At 52.6% G+C, this 23,914-nt stretch overlaps 2 protein-coding genes across 4 annotated transcripts in view; one reads left to right on the forward strand and one right to left on the reverse strand.

Annotated features, from left to right (window-relative positions):
* The first annotated feature begins 10,618 nt into the window (after positions 1 to 10,618).
* The window catches only part of NCF4 (neutrophil cytosolic factor 4), a 138,181-nt gene continuing 124,885 nt past the window's right edge, over positions 10,619 to 23,914 (forward strand). Inside the window, exon 1 of the mRNA XM_075076303.1 lies at positions 10,619 to 10,910. The gene's annotated coding sequence lies outside the window, so the exon portion shown is untranslated. The remainder of the gene's footprint in view (positions 10,911 to 23,914) is intronic.
* CACNG2 (calcium voltage-gated channel auxiliary subunit gamma 2) overlaps positions 11,431 to 23,914 on the reverse strand; it is a 51,964-nt gene continuing 39,480 nt past the window's right edge. For 2 of the 3 annotated variants that reach the window (XM_075076332.1, XM_075076325.1), the window contains 3 exons: positions 16,381 to 16,464; positions 12,520 to 12,660; positions 11,431 to 12,038 (listed from right to left, as the gene is read on the reverse strand). In XM_075076332.1, the coding sequence (XP_074932433.1) occupies positions 11,503 to 12,038; positions 12,520 to 12,660; positions 16,381 to 16,464 (761 nt within the window). In that variant the 3' untranslated portion in view covers positions 11,431 to 11,502. The remainder of the gene's footprint in view (positions 12,039 to 12,519; positions 12,661 to 16,380; positions 16,465 to 23,914) is intronic. The other variant, XM_075076341.1, reaches the window with a different exon arrangement.

Genomic DNA, 23,914 nt, shown 5'->3' on the forward strand with positions numbered 1-23,914 from the left:
CTGCCACATTTAGGTCAAATTTACTAGAAGAAAGGAGGGAGTGGGTCTGTCTTGCTTTCTGCTTTGCGCCAGGCACTGCACCTCCCGTCTCCTGTGCCGTGCTGCAGCCAGGCTTCCATATCTGCCTGCACCTTGCGTCCTGCCTTGCTGACCCCGCATGCCGCTGCTGCAGATGGTTTGCCGCCTGGCCTCTAGCTTTCGTTAAAGGCACGTGAGATACATCGTTTCCCGGAAGAGTACTCAAAATACACTTGCTTGCAATCATTTGATCCTTGATCCATAATTTCAGTTCATCAGTTAATTAATCGCTTAATCAGTTAATAAGGCTAATCACTCTTCCCTGGAAGATGTTCATGAGAACAGCCAGGACAAATTGCTCCCATCTGGTTTTCCATTCTTGTCTCCTACTTCTCCATTTTTTGGCTCTGTGCTGGTGTTAGCAGATCTGTAAAAGGAGGGCTCGTCCCAGCACCGTGGCTGTTCCTGTCCAGAACCTTCATCGCCATCAGCCTCTGCTGCAGTTTGAGGCTTGCTGGAGAGCCGTCGCTCTGTGAGCTGGCTCTGCATTGAGCAGCAGCCTCCTCCTGCTGTGCAGGGACAACATGCAGCTCAGGCAGTGTTACCAGAGGCTTGCCAGGTTTAAATGAAGGAAAGCAAGTCCAAGGGCCTAACCCATTAGGAACCTTTCCTGGAAAATAGAGCACCTCTGCCTTGAGTGAAGATGCCTTGGAAAGCCTTAAGTCAGGGGTTGCTTTCCAGCTTGCCTGACTGTGCTTCCACTCAAAGAGGCATCTGAGGATTGAAAGGCTAATGTTCACTTTAAAACACTATTTTCCAGTAGTTCCTTTTCTCATTCTTAAAACAAATGCATCAAAAATAGCCAGCTGGGATCTTTCTCCTCACTAAACAACAAACACACTGCTCCACTGCGCTGCGCTTCTTAACAAAGCCAGAAACCAAGGGAAATAGTCTCCAGCCTTAATGCCTTCCTCCTGTGGAGAAGCCTGACGTTTACACACCTCTTCAGGTCAGACTCTTCTTCTGAAGTGGTCACCATTGTCTTTAAAGCAGTAAAACTCACTGCTCGCTCCGGGGCTTTTGTTGCAACCAAGTTTGGCCATATATGAACTGGCTCCTGCCACAGGCTGGTGTTCACAGGCTGGGAAGCCTTCCGTCCTTCCCTGGCGTCCTTTCTGTCCTTCCCATCTTTCCCATTGCACTTCTATCTGTCTTCTCAGTCTGCTGTTCTCCCAAGCCAGGTGCTTCGCTGCGATGCATGGCCTCCTTTCCAGCACCTTCATCCCTCTCCTGGGTGCCCTGGAGGCTGAACTATAAACCTGCCCTCCTTGTGTGGCAGTTGCTGACCAGCTTTTTCAGGGAAATGCTTGATCGGATTTTCAGGAACCCTGGAAAAACAGCCATAAAGCAACTTTACTGTGCACGTGCTGTGAATTTGATTTTTAATTTGCTGCCTGTGCAATCTAGCAGGGCCGGGAGCAGGTGGCACCTGGCAGTTTTGCTGTGTGTGTTCAGACCAGCCATGTCTGTACATTGAAGTCCACACAGGGAATGTGCTGAGTTTATTATTTTTGGTAGCAGATAGTGCTTTCAATGCAAGGCTTTCTCCCTCTTCCTCCTCCTGCCATGCTGAGCTCTCCCTGTGGCTGCTGGGTCAGACCATCGCACCCTCAGGGACAGACAGAAACCTGGCAGGATTCCCCTTCTTAAACCATGTTGCTTCTGTAGGCTGGGCTCAGAGCCTGGCCTTGTGTTGTCTGCTCCTTCCACGCTATCAGGAAAAGCCACAAATTTACAGCACACCCAAAAATTGTCTTTCTCAGAATTAGTGCTGTCTCTTGCCTGGCTTTTACCATTTTTATCACCAGTGTCAGATCTCTTCCAAGGCTTCTGTAGCTTTGACCCTCAGGGCCTGGACCACATGTATTGTTGAAGATGCAGTGTGTATCATGCTCCATCCTTGTGCTCGGCTGCTGAACACTGCCCTTTCCAGAGCTGTAGAAGGAGCCCAGGTCCAGCTGTCTCCCTGAAAACTGCCAGCAAGATTGCCTCCTTTGATCTGCACTCAGCACTGGATTTTATCCCAGCAGCCAACAGGCTAATTCCACAAGTTTATTCTACAAAGCTCAATTAGAGCAGCTGGCGCCGGCAGCGTCCCTGCTGGCTCTGAGCCTGCAGAAAGACAGGAAGGCTGGTGCAGTGGCTGGGGTATGAGCTTGGGAGTCCACAGGCTGAGCTGCAAATCCCTGCTCTGCAGCTGTCCTGCAGGCCACCCCAGTAAGCCTCCCCAGTGGGAGCTTGGCCACCTCCATGCTGGGCAGGGAGCGACAACATTTCCCTGCCTCACTGGAGGAGAAATATGTTAGAGATACAAGCTATCATGATGAAGGGGAACTGTGTCAACAGAGGCAGAAGCAGGTCATGGCATCTGGGAAATGCTGCGTAGATCCAGCTGGACCAACAGTGGGGAAGAGGATGGGGCCCCAGGTGATGGAGGGTGCAAGGTACACCATGCCTTCTAGCCACTGAGTTAGCAGTTTGCTTTTCAGCTGCGGGAGCCCCTGTCTGTCCCTTGTGATTCTCCAGTGCCTGAGTTATATCCAGCGCTGGCCTGAAAAAGATCCTGGTGTGTGTGAGCAGAACCACAGGCAACATGGGCTTTCTTTACAAGGGCCCTTGCTGAGCACAGAAGCGCCCACAGTTATTTCCTTCAACATCATCAGTGTTACGGTACCCTCCATGAAAAATCAGAATCTTCTGCGGCTAAACATGCTCTGCAAATGCTTCTGCCTGGCTGGTCCCTCCTCTGGAAAGCTTACTGTTTACGCCAGCCAGGCAAAGAGGTCTAAGCAGGTCGTCAGGAGACAGAAAGAGAGTCCAAGTGATTTCTGCTAGGGAGCAGAGTCGAACCCCACTTGCGCAAGACCTAGTTATCAAGGCAGTAAGGAAATGAGTGCAGATGTTACCTATGTGTAACATGCTGTTCCCCTCCCAGGGACTCTCAGGGAAGTCTCCACAAAAGAGAACAGCAGCAAGGGGCACGCAGCAGCCCAGTAAGCCCATGGTTGTCATTCCTTTCCCTGCCCCTCGGTAAATCAGACATGGGGCTGGCTGACACGCTTGGCTGGGGACAAATGTGCCTCTCGGGGTACAGGGAGTGCAGATCCTCTGGGCTATTTCTTCCTCCCTTCTTGAGCAGATTTCAGCGCCATCTGCTCTCTTCTGTCTTTGGAGGAGTCAGCCGGGCACTTTTGTCCCTTCTGGCAAAGACGTGCTGTGTATGTCCCCCATCGGGCGTCAGGCACCCCGAGGCAGCTAGGAAGGATGCGCACTCTCAGCCTTGCTCCAGAAAGCTCCCACTGCAGCAGCCCAAGGTCTTTCTTTCTTTCCTCTTCCCTGTCCACAGCCTGTCCGTCTGGATGAGGCACTTCCCAAGGTCACAGCTGACTCCCAAGGTCTGGTCCAGGGTTTGCTGTGGCCTCTACATGAGGGGATGGGAAGGGGCTGGGGCTGGGAAGGGACCTTCCCTGCACTGCTTACGGGGCCCACGAGCAGTGCCAAGCCCTCAGTAGTGAGCAGCAGGGGCTGGAGGAGACATGGGGTAGCCATGGGGCTCCCTGACCTGGGAAGTGCTCCATGGGATTGCTCTTTTCTCTGCAGTTGTGAAGTATCCCCCGGCAATAAACACGCCTGGATGATTCCTGGCCCGGCACCAGCCAGAGACCAGAGGAGCTGCAAAATCTGGGGGAGGAGAGGTGGGGAGGCGTGCTGATGGCAGGTAGCTTGCTGGGACATGCTGCGTCAAACCTCACGGCCACACCAAGCTCAGGGTAAGAGCTTTGTTGTCTGCCCTCCCCTCCTAAAATCATACCTGTCCCTGTGCTGGCCGAACCCTGTCCTGGGTGAGAGTGAGCTGAGCCCCCATGTCCAGGTAAGTTATGTTGTTGTGTCCCCTCCGAGCTTTCCTGCAGGAATGAGAGGGGGAACGACGGGAAGCAGGCAGTGGGAAGCCTTGGCAGACTGGAGATGGTCCCCGGCCACCCCTGCACACCAGTGGGACACCGGGTAAGGGTCCCACTGCTGCATCTCCTGTGGGAGCTGTGCGGCTGCTCCGGCTCCTGCACAGTGCGGCTTTGAGACTCCGCTGCTGTGCCCAGCTCGTCCCACGGGATGGCACTGCCTGCTCAGGAACGGGCAGCCAGGCCGGTGCTCCTGGCAGGCATAAATTCAGCAAATTAAACGGTGGTGGCAGATTCTGATTGACGGGTCCCTAGAGAGCAAAGTCCCTTGTTTTCTCCATCCCCGAGGGGATCAGGAGCAGCAGGAGGAGGAGCAGCAGAAAAAAACCTTTCCAAAGCCCAGCACTTTGCCCTTGCAGATCTGTTTCTGGGACTCAGCCCATACCCATATATCTTGACCCCTTTGCTGAAGCTGCCGGTGCCAGACCAGTTGACTCCTTCACTGCAGACTTTCCACAATGTCAAGAGCCGACCGCTCTGGAGGATGCTGAGGCTGCCTCATCTAAACCCTCGTTGCACACACAAGCTGTTGCACCTTTGTCACTCCATGCCTGGGGTGCAAGGCCTGGAGGTTTCAATAAAGGGCAAGTGAAATGGGGCCAGCAGGGTTTGGCGTCATTCGCACGTTACTCCTCTCCACAGTGTAAAACTGGCACAAATGACAACGGTCTGCCAGAACGGTTCACGTCTATGTTGGCTCTGCCGGAGCCAGGTCAAAGCTGGGATTTGCAGCATGGGTAGATGAGGGCTGAGTGAGGACCCAGCCGCCAGTCTCCTGCCTCTGCTGCTGTGCCTGCGGGAAGCAGCATGGCCCATAGGGGTCTCGGGTCCTCTGGTGGGGTCCTTACTGTGTGGCTCCATGCCTGGAAGGTCTTCAGCACCCCTCTACCAGGTGGTGGTTGATGGCTTTAGGACAGAGTACCCACCATGTACCACCAGAGTACCCACTAGGACTTCACAGATGTCTGCCCTACCCCTGTGGTCACAGACCCCCAGGAAAAGGTCTTTTTAGGTCCTGTCCCATGTCCTGGGGACAGGTCCCTGTCCTCTCTTCTGGGCTGGAGGGGAATTTCTCCTCTCCATGGGGCATTTTGATGAAATGGCTGCTGTAGCATTCTGTGGAGCCACCAAAATGTGGTGCAGGTGTGCTAGGTTTGGTCAGGACTTCTTGTAAATGCCCTGCCTGGGTGAGAAGCAACATACTGGGCACAGCCCCCACAGGGTCCAGGTCCATGCCTCAGCTTAGCAAGAGGGATGACTTGTTCTCTGCTCTTGGGGGGAAAAGTCAGTCTGGTGGCACTTAATTCATATCCCCTTAATCTGTATACGTCCTTAGCTACTCTTAAAATTTACCCTCTCTCTGCCTCCCTTCCCTAACAAAACTGGTGTCTTCTTTATGTCCCTCCAGGGGGTGTCCAGAAGGGCCTGGGGAGAGGAGAAGAAAAGCCCCCAGCAGCTGGAAGACACCAGGGGCAGGGATGTCAAGTCATCTGGGGCCACCTCTACACTCAGACAGACCTCCAGGACATTCAGCTGGCCTGCCCTTTGCCAGACTTGCTCACCTAGCAGCTTTTGTTAGGTTGACTGTACCTCCTCACAGACCCCTTTTCTCCATCCTCTCTCTTTCTTGAGCCTTTCTCCGTCCTTGGCCTTGGTGCTTGGCTTTTGAAAAGTGAGATATGTGGCTGTCTTCCTCCCCCGTGTCAGTCCTCACATGCAAGCAAGACAGCAGGCTTATGTGTCTGACGCTTGGCCTCTCTCTGTAGTCATTTGGCACTAAAAATTATCTGCAGAGAAAAGTACTGGGCTCCATACCTGGGTCTTAATTTCCTCCCTCACCAAATCATTATTACTAATTACCACTCCTAGGTGTTTAAACCATTTCAACGACGCTGTTAAATGCCCAGCATTAATTTAATAGCCAAGTATCTGGGTTTCCCCACATGAGGAGCTCTCAGAGCATCTCCCACAGAAGCAAAACCCAGCCAGCCCTGGCTGCGGTCCATACAGCAGAGGACTGGCGAGCACACGTTAAAAGCAGACCCACCAGCGCCAGGAGCTGGGCATTACTCAGCAGCAAGCGCTCCCTCATCCCGTACCATCCCCCCAAAGGGAGCCCTCTCTTCAGCCATGCTGCCTTTATGGCGAGGGAAGACCTGGCACCGCTGCCAGCACCGCTGGCATCCCTTGGGCAGACCGTGCCCTCTCAAGTTCCAATCCTTTGCCAGGGCCATCCTCTGGGATTGCTCACTCTGAGTGGGGCAGCACTCTCCCTGGCAGATGCCCTGCCTGCCTTCCACCCATCCCCAGCCAGCATTTGAGTTTGTCCTCAGATTTGGAGGTGGGGGGCTGTCAGAAATCAGCCCCATGCAGGGCTGGTCGTTGCTTTCCTCTGGCACATGAAAGCAGGGAATGGCCATTGGCCCCAGAGAGGTCACGGGGCTGGGGTGTGACGGGGACCTGGCTGAAGGCATCAGATCAGACTTTGTCTGCTGCATCTCTGCTCCTGCTGCACTGCGAAGGGCCTGCTGGGCCCTGCACTGCGGGGGCTTGGGACTGGGGCAGGGAGACTTTTCCAATGCAAATATTTTAACTCACCTCTCAGTTACAAGTCTCCACAGCTCAGTGCTGTGGGGAAGACCCTGGTGCCCTGCTTACCTCTGGTATACCCAGAGCCTGCCAGAGCACACAGCCAGCACCGGGAAAGGCAAGCAAGTGGCAGGGGGAGCACTGAGACCCAGGAGGGGCACAGGGTAACATTTTAGGGTCTTTCACCCACCCAAGCATTAATGCACCCTGGGAGAGAGGACGAATGAGGGCTCCCACACACGCAACAAGCCCTTTGCTTTCAATGCTGCCCCTTTAAGACATCACTTAATATGACAGATTAATTAGTTAATGTTTGTAAAGTGCTTTGAACATGAAAAGTGCTGTGTAAGTGCTGAATATTAGTATTAATTTTTATGGCATGGAGGCTGTCCCTGTCTGAGCAGCATTCCCCATGCCTTATTTCAGGCTGGTACTTTTTCCCTGCCTCTCCCCCTCCATTGCCCCACCCTGTAAAAGCCAGAAGGAGAAGGGGAGAAGCAGAGAGGAAAAAGCGAGACCATCTGCACCCTGCGAGGAAGGAGCAGCTCATGGAGTCATGTTGGGGGGCTGAGCCATGCACCCCCTCAGCTGTGGGCAGGGCATCGTGTGGGAAGTGGAGCTGCATCTCCCCAGTGCCCCACTGGCATGGGGGGGGGATCATGAGGGAGCACCCTCTTGACCCCAGCTCTGTACTGGGTTGGTGTTAGAAACATTGCAGGGAGGATGGAGAAAGTGTGGGGCCCTTCTCCAGCTCATCCCACCCATCCCTGCGCCGGGCCACCCAGCACTGGTGGTGGCTTCAGGGCCAGGCAAGGGTATGAGGAGGGTGTGGAAGGTTTTGGGGTCTGTGAGCTAGACAGGCTGGGGAGGCGGCTGCGTCCTAGACGTGCACATGGCAGGGCTGGGAGCTCCCTGGCGTCCCCCGGAGCCGGCGCCTGGCCCGCTTTGCTGCCTCTCCCCTCCTCGTGCCCTCCTTCTTGGCGAGGCTGCTCCTGGGAAGGGTCCCTGGAGGAGGAGCAGAAATGGGGCGGCGGGTGCCCCCAATTACCTCGGCCATGAAGTGTCCCGCCGGCTGGCCCACGAGATGTGTCTGCTGACAGGTACTCTGGGGAGGCATGGGGTAAGTGTGAAGGGCTACTGGGGGCCCAAAGGAGAGGGTTGCCCTGGAGGGAGATGGGCTGGAGGGGGAGCCAGGGATGGTCAGAGTGGGGACCCATAGGTGCCGGCTGGGGGATCCAGATGCTGAGCACTGAGCGAGGTGCATCTGGTGGTGGGGAGGACTGCGGTGCTGTGATTGCACTGTGACCCATCGGGGTCTGCTGGAACACCTGGAGCTGGGTGTGCCTTCACCCTGATGGCCCCCTGCCAGGACTGAATTAACCCCTTTGGTCCCACCTGCTCTTTCAGGTCGTGGTCTTTCTTGCCCACCATGGATCAGACCCTGGCCGCACTTTGGAGGGGCTTTGTCACTCAGGTAGCTGCCCTTCCCTATTGCCCCTCTGAGCTGGTGATGATGGGGTCTGGTGGGGATCCAGGTCCACTCCAGGAAGCCATGGAGGGTCCCACATCAAGTGGGAGCCCAGCAGAAAGCGAGGTGATCTTGTCACTTTGGTGGCACCCCTGTTGCTGGTGGTGGGGTGGGAGGTGAGGGGACACGCCTGGAGCCCGGTCCCCTTTGCGGGGCTCTCACCTCCCTGCCCTGCTGCCGTATCACCTGTTTCTGGGTCTGCAGCTCCAGCTGTAAGTAACCCCTGGCTCTGGACTCCGACACTGAGCATTCCCACCAGGCAGCCTCTGCCAACCCAGCTACCAAGGAAACTGCCAGAAATCCCATGAGTGGCAGAGCAAAACCCCAAAACAGCATTAGGCTCACTTTCTTTTCTCTTTTCTTTTTGAGCTCTCGAGCCTGTGCAAATTCTGAGCTCACAGGTGGTTCTTGGCTTGCTGCCACAAGAGCAGCTGTCTTCGGGTGGGAGTGGCGGCATCATCCCTTGTGTTTACACCACTTCAGGAGAAATGGGACAGGACGGTCAATGCTGGCAGCTAAGCAGGGGCTGGAGGTGATATTTCGGAGGGCAGTAGGGAAAGCTGGCACACATGACTTGAGTTTACCTGCACTTACTTCAGAAACAGTTGTGCAACCCCATCTCCTCTTGCCTCCTCCTTGTGTCGCAGAGACCGGTTTGAGAAGAGCAGTTGAAGCAAGATTGTCAGCTGAAAAGCACAAAGCTGTCCGCAATAGTTGACTCTCCTGCTGGGTTTCCAGGTACTCCTCCGGCACAGTGGGACAATAAACCCCCCCCCAATAAATCCACATAAACGAGGACCAAGTTATAAAAAAAAAAAAATCTTTATTTCATGTACCAGGATTTTTTTTTTGTCATTTTCTCTTTTTAAAATTTTTTTTCTTTTTAACAGTCTGAAAAAAACCACGAAATAAAGAAAAGGGAGGTTGGTTTCTTGTACTGGTTTGAGCTGGACATGAGCAACACCCTTGGAAAAAACTTCCCCGCCAGCCCTCGCCACCTGCAGGTGCTCTCCCAGCGTACTCCCCGCTTCCCGCCTGGCCCGGGGGCACGCTCTGCCCTGTGAATGCTCCCCAGCTCCTTGTGGCATCAGGCCGCATGGGCAGCTGGGGATGGAAACCCCAACGCCGCCCTCCCTCTGCGCTGGGGTCTGGGAAAACGGCTTTAACTTATTCCTTGGGGGCTATCGGGGGTGAGGGAGTGTTCCCTGGGAATCTTTTTTAAAGGGCTAGAGGGGTGACGGCAGGGGATTTCAGCAGTGGGGAGGGGACACCCAGCCAAGCTGCATGCATCCTCCTCTTGCCCCGTGATGCCATTTTTGGGGGTGACCCCCTCCCACTGCTGCCCCCAGCCCTGCCCCAAGAGGGGATGGGGGGTTAAAGCAGCATTGGGGGGGTGGTGCAGGGAGGATCAGGCTGCTTTTAAGCAGAAACCCCGCTGGGACCCAAAGCGGGACTGCACAGCTCCTAAAACTGGAGCAGCAGGAACGGGGACAGAAAAAAAGTCAAAAAGTGGGTCTGAGCTGCCAAAGGGCTTGGCGGCACCATCCTGCAAACCCTCAGCCTCGCGCCTGCTCGGGGCACTGCCGCTTTTGGAGAGCAACCCCAACAGGGGCCCTGTCCTTGCCCCGGGCTGGCTGGCGGCTCGCAGGGTGTTGAAGAGGCCCCCTACCCCCACTCCCCTGCTGTCGCCTCCCCTCTCCCCTGTATCCACAGCGGCCATCGAGCAGGGAGATGGATTAAAAGCAGTTTCTGGCACCCCCTGTGCCCCATTCCGCCTGCACGCCCAGTGGCCTCGCACCTCTCCCTGGCATGGCTGCTGGGATTCGGGGGGGCTCAGGCCTGGAGCGGGGGTCTCCCTGGGATGGGTGCCGGTGGGGGTTACATATGGCAAGGCCAAGCAGCTGGCGGCCGGCTTTGGGTCAGGGTAGGCTGGCTGTGCCTGGGGGGTGGATGTCAGGAGTGGCTGAGTGGGCCTTGCCATGCCCTCACATGGCTGCAGCCCCACTGATGGGACCTAAGGGGTGTCCAGGCAGATTTGGGGGGCACACAGCTGCCCAGAGCCTCCAGAGCATTCACAGGAGAGTGTGCATGAGTGCCAACCCCCCACATCAGCAAGCTGCCCCCAGCTTTGCCTTCCTGCATCCCCCTGGCCTGCAGCATCCTGAAGAGACCGGAGCTCCGGTTCCCCTCCACCAGCCCCCCGCCCCCTGCCTGCACCTCCCACCCCGCTCTCCACTGCCTTCTCCTCTTTATTTTTTTTCACAGTTTAACGCTGGAGAAAGCAAAAATGAAAAGAAAAAAATACTATCTTTTTTTCTTGCAAGTAAATCCACTTATTATATTTACATTTATTTATAGCTGTTGTTTTATTAAAAAAATTGCCACTTTTTTTTAAGAAACCTTTTTTGTTCTTTTTTTTTTTGTGTGTGTGTGTCTTTATTTACTGTGTCTGTTTGCTTTTTGCACTGCCACCATTAACCCCAGGGTCCCCAGGGCCAGGGAAGCGGGGACCCCCTCTGGGGACACTGCAGAGGGGTGACTCAGCATCAGCTCCTGCGCTCTGGAGGGACAGGAGCCACTCTTAACCCCTACAGATCCGTGGGGATGAGCAGATCCCCATGGATCCCCTGGAGAACAGAGCAGGTCACATTGACCCCGGCACCCTGGGATCCTCCATAACTGGCCCAAGGACACCGAAGTCACTGCTGGCCAAACCCCCATCCCCTCTTCCCCAAGGAGCCCATGCTGCGTTAAAGGTTACTGGGAAACAAACTGTAAAATTAAAGAATAAAACCCCCAAAATCCAAAGAGCTGCCTCCTCCTCCTCCTCCATCTCCCACTTGATTTATTGTCATTTGTTATTTCTTGGTTCCCTTTCATTTTTTTTTAAGTCTGTTTTTATTAAATGTTAAAATAATGGTACATGGGAAATCATGCATTTTCTTTTAAATTTATTTCTATTTTTTAAATCTCTCTCAGTTTTAAAGTTTTTCTTTTTTTTCCTTTTTTCTTTTTCTTTTTTTTTAAATAATTTTTTTCACTGTTGTCTCTTTCCTCGCGTTTCCTTTTCATTTGTTTGTTTTTTTGTTCGCTCGCTTGTTTGTCTGTGTATCTGCTTGTTCGTTGGTTGTTTTTTTGTAGTTTTTTTTGTTTGTGTTTTTTTTTGTTTTTTTTTTTTAATGGATTTTTTTTTTTGCGTTGGGAAGGTCCCCACCCCCCCATGGGGCACTTCCACCTCCTCCTTCCCACCCCCCTTCTGCCCCCTGCCTGCTTCCACCCTTCCCACCCCACAGCCCACCCATCTCCTCCTTTCTGCTCCTGCCCCATTTTCAGCTCCTGGCGACGGCTTCATACCGGGGTGGTCCGGCGGTTGGCTGTGTTGGTGTGGATAGAGTCCTTGTTCTCTTTCTGGATACAGTTGTGAACCTGGAGGAAACTGTTATCCCTGTCGGAGTTGTAGGTGGCGGTGGGGGTGGTGGTTGCCTTCAGCGGGTCCCTGGTCAGGGTGTACATCGAGATCTCTGTTGATGGAAGGGTGTTGAACCCTTTGATCCCGACGGGAGAGGCATCCCTGGAGTGTGAAGGCTCAGTGGAGCGGGAGCTGGAGCGGCTGCGTCTCTGATAGCGGTACCGGTAGCTGGGGATGCGGGTGATGGCGGAGGACTGGAGGTAGTCCGTGGCACGAGCGTTGGCGCGCAGCTGTTTGTGCCGGTCTATGAACATGTGGACGGCCAGCACTCCCACCATCTCAGCTATAATGAAGGACAGGGCCCCAAAGTAGAAGGACCAGCCGTAGGAGTAGCTGTTCTTCTTGGAGTCACTCTTGGAGGGGTCTCCAGCATTGGCTGATATGTATACGATGATGCCAATTATATTACTCAGACCTGCCAGCCGGCCAGTGGGAGAGAGAGGGAGATGTCAGGAGGGCTGAGCGTGGTGGCACGGCCCATGGGGTTGAGCCCCTGCCCCTGGGAGGAGAGGACAGGAGGCTCCCCCAGCTACCCGTCCCCTCCTGGTGGGCAGCTTTCCTTGAGAAACACAGTCAAGACCCTCCTCATGTGCCTGCCGCATCCCTGGACTGCACTACCGGCTGGTCCCTGAGAGACATGGGATGTGGGGAAACCCTCTCCCTCCAGCAGCTCCCAAGCAGCAGGAAAGCCCCTGTCTGCAGGGTGCTGCTGCCTGCCTCTGCCAGGTGAGCAGACTGGACAGAGAGGCATTCCTGGGAGGCTGCTTTCACCCCAGATAGGTCTCACAGGGGCTGGGAAACACAGGCACTCCTGCCTAGGCAACTGTGGCCCTGCAGCCTGCACCCCACCCCCTGGAGCCCATCTCCAGGGCATCAGGCCCTGTGCATCCCTTTACCTGCGGACACGAAGAAGATGCCGGCACTAAGGATGATGTTGTGTCGGGTTTTGTAGAACTCGCTGGCTGCAATGCAGAGTCCACCCATGAAAAGCAGAATCACACTCAGGATCGGGAAAATACTAGAGGCTCTAACAGCCCCTGTGGAGGAGAGAGGGAGAGGGGCAGAAAGAACAGCGCATGTGTGAGAGAGAGGAAAAAGGGGCACAGAAACAGCACCGGGGTGAGGGGACAGGGGGACACAAGCACATTTCATGGGTGGGGGCGAAGGAGAGAGACAGAGGGCAACGTGTGGGGGGGAAGTAATTCAAGGAACGATATAGGCAGCGGGGGACGGAGGGAGGGAGAGAGAAACAAAGTGTGTCAGAAAAAGAGAGCGGTCCCAAGCAGCTCTCCTCTGCCCTGGCTGCTGATGCTGCCATGTAGCTGGTGGCCCGGCACAGGGAGGCAGAGAGGGCTGTGGGGCTGGTGGATGAGCTGGAAGCCTGCCCATGCTGCCTGTCCCCCCTCAGGCTCTTTTCCTCTGCTTTTGGGGGCACTACAGTCTGGAGGGGGAGCCCCAGCACCATCCAGCTTCTCCTCCTGCAGGGTGCTGCCTCTCATGCCTGCTCTTCAAAGAGCAGCAACCCGAATGCTTCCCGTGGAGCTGCTCAATCTCAAATCCTCCTGAAAGGGCATGAGCATCTCAAGGAGAGATTTTTTTTTTTTTTTAAAATGGCTGGGAAGGAGCTCCTGGTACTGTGCACTGCTTTGTGGCTGTGGTGAGGACTGAGGAGCAAAAGTCCCAGCCCTGCATGCCAAAACATGGGGCTTATCCTAGTGATTAAACGACTGGGCTCCTTCCAGAGGGCAGTGATGGGTTTGGATGTGCCAGCTCCCACACATGCACGCTCTCTGTCAGTCGATATGGGAAGAGCTCAGCCAGCAGAGGGCAATGGCATAGATGCACGTATATGCTCACATGCGCGTGCAAAACATACCCCAAATCTTCTGGGGGAACTCTTTTGTATGCACACAGCAAAAGGCCCAGACTGTGTATATGCACACCCGCGCACACATGCATGCGCACACACACTGCTCGTGGGTTGTTCAGTGGGTACCAATGGTCTGTCTGAGTTTGTGTTGCTAATATTCATATTTTATAACTAGGAAGGCCTTCCCTCCTCCCTTCCCAAGAGAAAATAAGCTGTTAAAGTGTGAAATGAAACCTTGCTTGATAAAGAAAGGTATCAGACAGGCTGGTACAATTCTGCTTGCGGAGCAAAGATCTGGAAGGGGGCATGAAAGTTAATCCTTCCTTGCCTGCAAGAATTAACCCTACGAAGCAAGCACAGGACTTTTTTCCTAAGTGGGCAGAGACCGTGCTTCAAAGACCTTGTTGGCATCAGGATCCTACCAGGCACAAGCAATCGGCTCTTTGAAGGGGGCCCTAGACCACTGGCTGTACATGGGGAATGCAAAAGGCAGGGAGAAACCTCTTTTGCTTGCTTTCCAGTTCTGGCTGGCTGTGTTTCAGAGAACAGGGCAGTGATAATAACCATCTTAATAGCTTCTGGAAAGCAAGGCGGGATTTGACAATGTGAAGCTTAAATGGCGGTAAGTAAACACCTAGCAGGCATCCCCTGTTCAGAGGGTTTCTAGAGGGATGGTCGGTCAGTCCCACAGCCTGGCCCTGAGCACATCAGTTTTATCTGGGTCTTAATTCTGAAATTCAAGTCTCTTGGGAGAACGCAAAGTTGTCAGTTGACATGGGGAGCTGTGGGCCTTACATGATGGGGGAGGACAGCAGCCTTGGTCAACCCCTGCTTTCTGCCCCTCAGGAGGACCATGCTGGCAAGAAAGGGGCAGAATTTCATCCAGTCTTCCTGGGTCCATAGCCTTTGGTCTAAAGAGAAAGGGACTCATGATGGTGTTCAGATGCTTCCTCGTATCGTGTCTACCCTCTAACTCAAGTGTCTTCTGGCAAAGAAATGCTTCTGCTTCCTCTCTGACAACAGGCATTTGAATTCAAAAAGCCTAAGATACCTATGTGGATGGCTGGCAGAAAGAAAGTCTGACCCCTTCTAGCCAGGCTGTGGACACTGCCCCACAATTGTCCTGGTCTCCTGAATGAGGGAATCACCTAGTCTGATACTAATAATCAGCTTCCTAGCTGTTCTTGCCAGTACTGCCAGGCACCGCCCATGCAGAGCTCCCAGGACTCCAGGTTGGCAGAAGTCCTGGGAAGAAGCTGTTCAGTGGGGTCCCTCTCCAGTCAGGTCTAAGCCAGCAGAAATCCCACTTCCCTCGGGAGTGACCCAAGTAGTCCTTTACTGACTTGCCAAATCTCTCTTTGAACCTGGTTCTTTCTTAAAAGGGGGTCTACCGTGGGGACACTGTCAGGTCCTGACATTGGGCCAATTTTTGTCTTCAGATCTTGTTTCCTCTGAGGGAACAGACCCATTCTTCTTGAGATGTTCTCCCCCTTTCTCCAAATCCTCTTTCTGAAGTGCAGCTGATGCTGCAAGCAGCTTCCTCACTCCCAAACGACTCTGCAAGAGCTGGTTTGCCCTCAGAGACAGCCTGTGTAGTCGCTGTGCTAAACCAGGTCAAACCCCAGTCTTCAGGTCTGCCGTTCAGGGGCCACGCAGTGATTAAGAGACTGATGCTGCTGAAAGGCACCTGCAAGAAGTAATCTCCCTGGATTATTTACAGTTTATGGTGGATGAAGAACTGTTTGAGAAACCAAGAGGAAGCAGCATAAGATGTGCCTCTTTTCAAATACAAATGAGCCTCACAGAGACTAAATTATCTCTCTCATCCCTGCCGCAGGGCTGGGTCTCCACATCTGGCTTGGAGCATGCCCATATGACAAGGAGCTATTCTGAAAGACTCCCTGCCTTTGGAGGCCTCTGATGCTTAACCTTGGGAGGTCAAAAGCTCTCATCTCCAGTTTCTGAAGGGAAAAGATCTCTTCCTGTGATGTCAAAAGGCATTGGGCTTGTGGAGGGAGGGCAGGATAGAAAGGTGGGGACCTAAGAGGAGTGATCCCTATTCAGCTGTGCTAAAGGAAGAGCAAGCTCCTGCTTCTGGGTTAGGTGGAAATCCTGACTTGTGATCAGAGAGGGCAACACATTATGTGGATCTGCCCTGCTGGGCCAGGCTGCCTTCCCTGTCCCTGTGCACAAAGCAGTGCGAGCTTCACCTGCACATCCCAGGCTGTTGGAGCTCAGGTTAGGTTTCCTTACAGAGACATTGTGGGCTGGGGGTACAGCACCGCTCCGAGGGGCTCTGGGTGAGCCCCAGGTCTTTTCTTCAAAGGGCTCTGACTGTCCTTATTCCTGCTTCCTGTTCTCATCACTAAAATCACTAAAACCAGGAAAGATCAGATCTGCAGCCTTTGTAGACAAGTGGTGTTTGGGAAAAGGTGAAAAGGGAAATAGGTGCTCCTTGGATACAATCCAGCTAATTTCTTAAATCTGATGTAACTGGAGTATCAGGTAAGGAAATATAAACTTCCTCTGCTTTAGGAGGACACATGCGCTCACACACATTCACACTGCCCCAGCTAGCCCAGTCCTGACCGGCAGCTCTCCAATGGATTTGCATTAAGACTCTGGATTTATATCGGAGCCAATTGCTGTTAAAAAATAATGTCCCTGGTTGTTACTGTGAGTTTGAAACTTGCTCTGTCTCATAGGCAGAGCCCCAGGGAGTTGAGAGTGGAGCCGTTTTTGGGAGGTGGTGAGTATCTGGGGTCACCTCCTCTGGCCCTCTGAGCCTCGCAGGTCCCAGCGTCTCCACCACCCTACCTTCAGAAAGCAAAGACACGCAGCACTAGCACCTACGAGACATTGCAAGGAGAAGAGCCTGAAGACTTACGGAGGAAATACTCTGCTGTATCGGCTTCATAATCTGCATCCTCAGGGAAGTGATCGATTTGCTTACACAGACCTTTAAAATTCCCTAGGGAACAAAAGGAAAAAAGAGCAAATGAGAACACCAAAACCTGCCTTGCAGGAACAGCTGCCCTCTGCGTCGCCCTTTGTGCCTGCCCTGCCGTCCTCCCAGGCAGCACTCCCACTCGTGTGTGGCTGCCCATTAAATGCCCAGGTACTGCCTTTGCACACTTGCACACGTATTTGCACACACTTATTTGCACAGGCACGTGGGATTCGCCATCAGGATCCAGCCTGATGCCCACCTAGTCCAGTGCCCCTCACTTAAGAGCTTTGGACAGCAGATATGTCTCCTGCTGCAGACGGACAGAAGACCACTGCCCACCTCTGAGGGGGGTGGGATGGGAAAAGGAGCCAGAGACTGGGTCACACTGCGAAGCACAAGGGTCAGGGTCCCTGCCCTCAGCATCCGCCAGTGTAACTGTGGGTGTTTGTGTTTCACCTGGCGTGGCCTTGGTGGATGCCAGAAGTGCTGTGTATGGCGGGGTGATCAAGTTTGGGTGGAAAAGCATTTGTTTCTCCCAGCTGCGAATTTGCTGTGTATTCATTTCACAGGCAGGATACACCCCATTGTTCTGGTGCAGTACGAGAAGAACAAAAGCTTTTAATCAACTTTCTCCATGTGACTGCTTGTTTTTGCATACCTTTATCAGGCCTCCTCTTGTGTCCTCTCACAGACTAAGGCTACAAGAAGCTTGGTGCAAGTGTGCGTATGCAGCTCAGCAGCAAAACACACTTTGCGCTGGGGGACCAAAATCTTCCGCCATAAGTGAGGGAGGCTAGGCTGGTCACCCTCAGTTTCATCAGGCTGGTTTATGTACAGGGCCTTTTGCTAGCTTTAGTCATGGGGCACCGTTTTTCACACATGCCATGACAAGCAAAGCCATCCCAGCAGGAGGCCATCAACATCTTCCCAGTCTCTTGTCATCTGGGATGTCTACAGGCCCTTATTCTCATCATTTGTTCCTCTTGAAATCAGGAATACCACTCCAGAGAGGTAATCCTTAAGCCATGTCATCATCATGACCACTGGTTGACTAGTAACTCAAAGGGTCAGGTTGTTCATGTTTGTACAAAGGTGACCATGTGGAAGGCAATTTCATTGTACCTCCTGGGGTTCCCCCAAGCTTTTTCTCCTGCCTTCCCTTACATCCCTCTCTGGCCTCTTGCTCTTGCTGGTCATTAACACAGACTGATGGACATAATCTGTCCATATGAGGTGCATGGATAGGCGTGATGGTCCCATTGGCCTCCTCACCAGAAGTCAGCCACCAAAGTGGCTCAGGCTGACTGATCCCTCAGCAGAAGTGTTTGGAGCCGAAGTCTGGAGAGTGACAAATGCTGTGGCAACCTGGAAAAGCTGCCTGCCACCCTGGTACTGAGCCCAGCCATTGGACCAGCTGGGTGTGCAGGGTGAGGGGACAATGAAGCTACCACACTTGTGGTTGTTGCCTCTGGGAAGGGTTGCTTGTGAGGAACCCAGAGCTCTTTCAGGCCAGCCATACCCAGGCTGAGACCTGCAGAGACTGTGTCAGGCCCCTGAGTTGTGTCTTGGAAGGTTTATGTCAGATGAATTCCAATGATCTTTCAGGTGTTTGGGAATAGCCGGAAGGACCAAGCTCAAAGGATTCCCCCTGAGTTTCTTCTCATGGCCAAGCCTTGCTGGAGCAAGGTTTGGGATGCTTTGGGAGGCAGTGCTGAGCAAAAAGCTGTAGAAGGCAGGTGGGTTTCTCTAGGTCAGCCTCCAAGATCAGCTCCTTCTGCATCCAGTCAGCTTGTGTCTGATGCTTCTGAGATACCTATTGCCTTCAACTACTAGTTCAAATAGCTTTCATTAAGAGGCTAGAGATAGCAGAGAGGAGTGTGTGCTCATGAAAGAGGTAAGTAATAGGAGAAAAAAGTAGGAACAAAGCCTCTCCATGTACCTCTGAAGTGTTATTCCCACATTGAAACAGCATGTTATGAAAGGAGGTTATTAATCATCCATCCCCAATTCAGTTACCTCGCTCAAGAAGTGTCTGCTTCTCAGCCATAGCTCTTCTAGGAGGAAAGCTTCATAGCCAAGCAAATTCCCTTGCCTCACTCCCACCCTGCTACTTCCTCACTTAAATACCTTTGAGGAAGGCAGATATAGCATGAAGGGGGTCCTTTCCCTAGCCCCTCACTTCCTGGGGCCATCTGCCTGCAACAGACAGGCAGCTGTAGGTCCTTTGGCTGTAGTCACTGCTGTACAATGCACGTGAACACTGCCACTCTCTAAGGCAGTGGGGAGGTCTCCAGCCTCACATTTCAGCTCCTTGCCTAAGCAGATCCTGAATGCTGAGTGCCTCCTGCCTGTACACACTGGGGGAGCTGGCAGAGCCTGCATGTACCTCCCAGGTCGGGGTTCCGGTGCACAGCCAGAGCCCCCCAGTTAGAATCAGCTAAGGAGGGAAGAGGCACTGCATCTGGAAGCCCCCGCCTCACTCTGTGCCATCCTTTCCCTGCTTCCTCTCTTCTGCCTCTCCCCTGCTCAGATTCTTAGCTGTACTTGAGCCTGATTAATTCTTATGTGAAGAATCAAGCTGCTTGGGAAAGACGCTGCATCTTGTGCAGAGTGTCTTTTATACGGACTTGTGTGGGATAGCCAACCACTTAGGCAGGCTGAGGGGACATGCAGGCTCTTTGAAAATCTGCTCCTGGTGCTGAGTGTCCAAAAGGCCTTGCTGATCTTGCTCAGCAGGGTACTTGGTCATTGGGGTGTCCAGCCTTGGCTTGCTTAAAATGCTGTGGCATTGAGGACCTGCCCATCACCACAGGCTGATATGCTGTGCCAGGCTGATTCCCCTCCCTGGCTTAACCCTGCTGGGGTTCATAAGGGCATGGTGGGTCCCACTTTAGCCCCTGCTTTGTCTGTGCTCTGCACAGAACACCCTGACTCTGCATGCTGACTGTTAGCCTGTCTACCACACCCTCTCCTCCAATGCCTCCCAGCTCCTCTGGGCGATGGATGGGGAAAGGATGCAGAATTTAGGTCATTAATGCGCTAACTGGGAATATAAGAGAACAAGATTCAGTTTTTGCTCTGCCACACGCATGCTGTTAAAACCATTTCTTCTCCCTGCCTTAGAGTGCCACCCTGTAAAATGGGGGTGACAGCACTCCTCTGCCTTGTGCCATACGGGGACATGTTAAAGAGGGCATGGTGTGGGTGCACTGGTGCCAGGGGCTGTGCAAGCACATGGAGTAGGTGAGTGATGGATGGCGGTGGTTCAGAAATCCACTTGATGCAGGGAAGGCCTCGATGTCACTTCTTGCGCCAAGGTCACTCAGCAATTCTCTGATGGACATCTGTGGCTTGCTGAGATGGTGCAGCAGCCTCCCTGGCACCTGCACTGGTGGAAGTGCTGCGGCCACACGTGGGGAGCGGGATGGAGCAGCTCAGCAGCACTACTGAGGTCTGACACAACAGCCTTTTCCTGTGCTGCACGTGTGGTTTGCGGAGCCAGTGAGGCAAGAGCCATGTGCCCCCCTATAGTTAATAGTCCTGAATGCCCGAGCCAGAGCAAATCATTTTTTGGGAGGGTGTGTGGTGCTCAGAGAGCTCCTCAAGGAAGTAAGAGCAGTATCTTCCTGTACTTGTGTCCCTTTGCCCTTCCCACTCTCCCCGTCTTGAGCTACTTTGTGCTGCGATCCCTGAAACAGGCAGGTGTTGAGCGCTCTGGCTTTTCCTGCATGCCTTTCTGAGAAACTTAAGCCATGTGTTTCCACCTCCTCTGTGCAGCTCTCCCAACACAGTTTGGGCTCTCCCCTGATCCTTTCTCATGCTCACCCACCAGATCTTCCTCCTGTTTCTCAGTCTCATTCATTGCAGCCACCTCTCTCTCCCTGGCTTATCGGTGTGTGCATCCTTCGAGCAGCCTGCTTTGGGATGTGCAGAGGAGCTCTGACTTGTATCAGGACAGAAATGCTGGGGATGCCCAGGTCCATGGAAAATCACAGAGCAGCCCCTAAGTCCCCTGGGTATTACTGGGAGTCCTTAGATGAGATCCCCACTGTTTTCTTGTCACCTGCCCAAACTTTGGAAAATGCAGTCTGGAGGAGGTTGGACTGGTGCAACAGGCACCCTTCGAGTGGCTGGACCGGGACAGAAGTTGCCCAGCTGGGACATTAAGAGCAGAGACAACGTGCCATACTGCCAAGAGGAACTGAATGTCTAAGATGCATGAAAATCAACGCTAACTGCAGGTTCAGCCCTCAGAGAGACCTCCTTCAGTGCGGCCAGGTCATCGTTTGGGTACATGCTGTCTATCCAGGACAGCTGGCAGCCGTCAGCTCTGCTGCAGCGAGAGTCAGACCGAGTTACCCCTGATGAGAACCTGGCTCAGTATTGTTGGTGATACGGTTTATTTTTGTGCTGCTTTGTGCAGCCCTGTCTCTTTCAGAAGTCTTGCTTGCCTGCAGAGTGCAATCCATTGCAAAATAGTAAGTTCCAAAGAATGAAAAGCTACTCCCTTCCTGCGGGGTAGGAACACTTTTAAATGATCAGGACTGTACATCTGAAAACTGAGAGCCAGAGCCAGGGGAAAAGACGTCCAAAAAGGAGAGAAGCAGACAAAGAGGGACGAGAACAGAAAGACCTGTTTTCCCAGAATGATTTGTGATATTTCCATTTATGGAAAAAAGCAATCCACTGAAAGCTTTCCTTCAGTCTCACTCTCTAATTTAGCAAAGGTTTTGGCATGATGGCTTCTAGAGAAATAAATAAAGGGGGCTGGATATAGCTGTTGTCTCTAAAAGCTCAGAAAGATGGCTTGGTGTTAGCCAAGGATTTGGTGTTAGCCAAGGATTCATTACCTCTTTTTGCCACATGGTCCCTGTATCATTTTAGGTAAGTCACTTCAGCCCCCTATTCTTTCACTCAAAATGGGAATAACAGTATTTCCCTGCCTCAGGGAAATAACCTGAGGATATTTATATTAAAAATATGAAAGTGATCAGACACTGGATCATTTGGGCCAGATAATTCTCTCCACCTTCCAGTTCAAACGTAACATGCTCATCTTTGATGTGACCTTCTCCCAGATAAATGCAAAGGCTGCGCACACGTGAAAGTTCTCCCATATTCACACTTGTGATTCCTGCCTTAGAAGGAATCTTCATTGCAGATTAATCTAACATTTGCTATCTACCCGTGGAAGAAATGTGAGAAACGGTACACGAAGGGCAGGTAGTCAGACACAAACACAAACATTTCTTTCTGCTCCAGGACCCTGTTTCTGAGCGGAGTCCATTTGGTACCAGGTGGTGAAGTGGGGCTCAGAGCCAGCCTCTGGCCTGGGAAGACAAATTCCACAGCTACGCAGCAAACTGTTGGCGTGTCTTTCTTACATGTATTGGCAAAGAGCTTCCAAACCAGCAGAGGAGGTCTGCTGTCCCTGTCAAAAAATGACACTAGTGACATTGAGTTGTTAATGCCCCACCTGACATGACTTCAAGAGGAAGAAGTGAGGTTTTGTGAAGCACCAAGGGACGCACAGGAAAAGCCCTTCAAAGGCATTTTGATGGATCTCCACCCTTCTGAGACTGAAACACTTGAGACCACTCATCGTTTTGGGGGATTTGGAGCTGATGAAGAGCACAGTTGCAAGGAGCACAGACAGTGCTCATGGGCATCTGCTTTTACCCACCTGTGTTGATGTTGACATGCCCAGAAGAAAGGCTGGCTTTTCAAAAGTGCTCATTATCCCTCTTGGGGAATCTCTTCATAGATAGCACCTTACAAAAATTAGGCCATCTTTTCACATGTCTCAGTATGCATTTAAAGGTCTTGGTTACAGGGTGTCGGGTTATACCAGCAAACGTAGCCACTGTGCCACAAGGGATGATCATTTTGAGGCTTGTGAGGTGCTGCTCTAGCAGCTCTGACCCTGTACAGCGGCAGGGGATGCTGTGCTAGTGGCAAAACCTTTAGACTCAGGCAGGTAATTTTAAGACCAAAGAGTCCACAGGTATCCTTAGGGCAGAGGAACTTTCCACTACAAGGTGAAGCTCAGTGGGGCAGCAAATGGGGTCTGTGGGGGTGAGCCTGGGACAATAGCAGAGATCCCATGGGAACAAAGGACCATCAGAGATCTTACCACTTCCCTGTCCAAACGCAATGTGCCTGCTTTGATGTGGTCTTATCCAATGTAAACATGCAGCAGCGCATATGTTAAAAAAACCAAACAAAACCCTAGCAACGTAACCAGTATGTTGCATACATAATTCTCTCCCTGGGGAGAGGATAAAAGAACAAGCCACATGTGATTGATATCAAGCCCCATCACTTAATGTGCCACTGGAAATAATTCAGATTGTGGTGAAGAAGCCTGTAAAAGAACTGATGCAAAATAGAAATTGATCTTATAGTTATGAAAGAATATCCCCCCTGCCTACAAGGTAGAGCCATTATACTAGCGCTCCTCACCTTATTATTAATAACTATGTTTATTATAGCTGGTGCCAGGGATCAGATGATAAAGGGAGTTTACTGCAGTAAAAATGGTACAAACACTGCCTTACAGACTATTGCTGCCTTGATGAGTGTGAAGGAAGGGGTATATCACAGCACATTAGCAATGACCAAAGCTACAGCAGTAAAATGGCCTGATAATATCAATTGTGGGGAGATGAGTTTAGTCAGGAGATAGTTAATAAATAGAAAAAGAAATGCAGACATCGATGGGCAGGGGAGAAAAAGGTAGGAGAAGCCAGTATGGGGTAGCACTGAGGAGGAGGTGACGAGGTAGGAGAGAGGTAGAGTGAATGGCCATCAAGCACCAGGGAGAGAAGTCCCATCCAAGCCAATACCAGGCTCCTGCTCTGCCTTTTCAGCTCTTACTCCTCACTTGCTCTCTGCAGCCCTCTCTGACAGTCACCTGGCGAAGGAGAGTGGGCTAATGACAGAAGATGACACCATGTGGGCCATTGGAGGTGGCTTGCGTGTCCCCCGTAGAGCCTCAGCAGTGTTGGAGTGCAGAAGAGCCCCGTTGCATCCCAGTGTTACCCGCATGGTCCCCCTGCAGTGCTCTGCCGGCCTGGCGCTGCAGCTGCGGCGGCGAACGGGGATCGCGCTGCATCACGGCCGGACCCTGCGCCTGCTCTCAGCCTTGAATCGCTTTACATTTTTCCTGGGGGCAGCAGCCTCCTTGCCTTCCCACTCCGCTCCGTAACATCGCTGTGTGCTGCTAAGTAGCCGATAGACTCTGCCTCAGAGCTGGCTATAGGTATTTCTTGTGCGTGGGTGGAGATGCAGTGGTAGCAAAACCTATTATTAAGATTATATGAAGATTTCAATTTATAAACACCCTGTCTTTACAGGGTTGTAACTTTCAAAAATATCCTTACTGTGGCTTGAAATTTCCCATGCTTTGTCTCAGGCAGAGAGTGAGATTGGCTGGGAAAATTGGGCAAAGGTTCTTGAACGCGTTTTGGTG

This window comes from Phalacrocorax aristotelis, chromosome 1 (assembly GCF_949628215.1).
Source record: "Phalacrocorax aristotelis chromosome 1, bGulAri2.1, whole genome shotgun sequence".
Classification (NCBI taxonomy): Eukaryota; Metazoa; Chordata; class Aves; order Suliformes; family Phalacrocoracidae; genus Phalacrocorax; species Phalacrocorax aristotelis.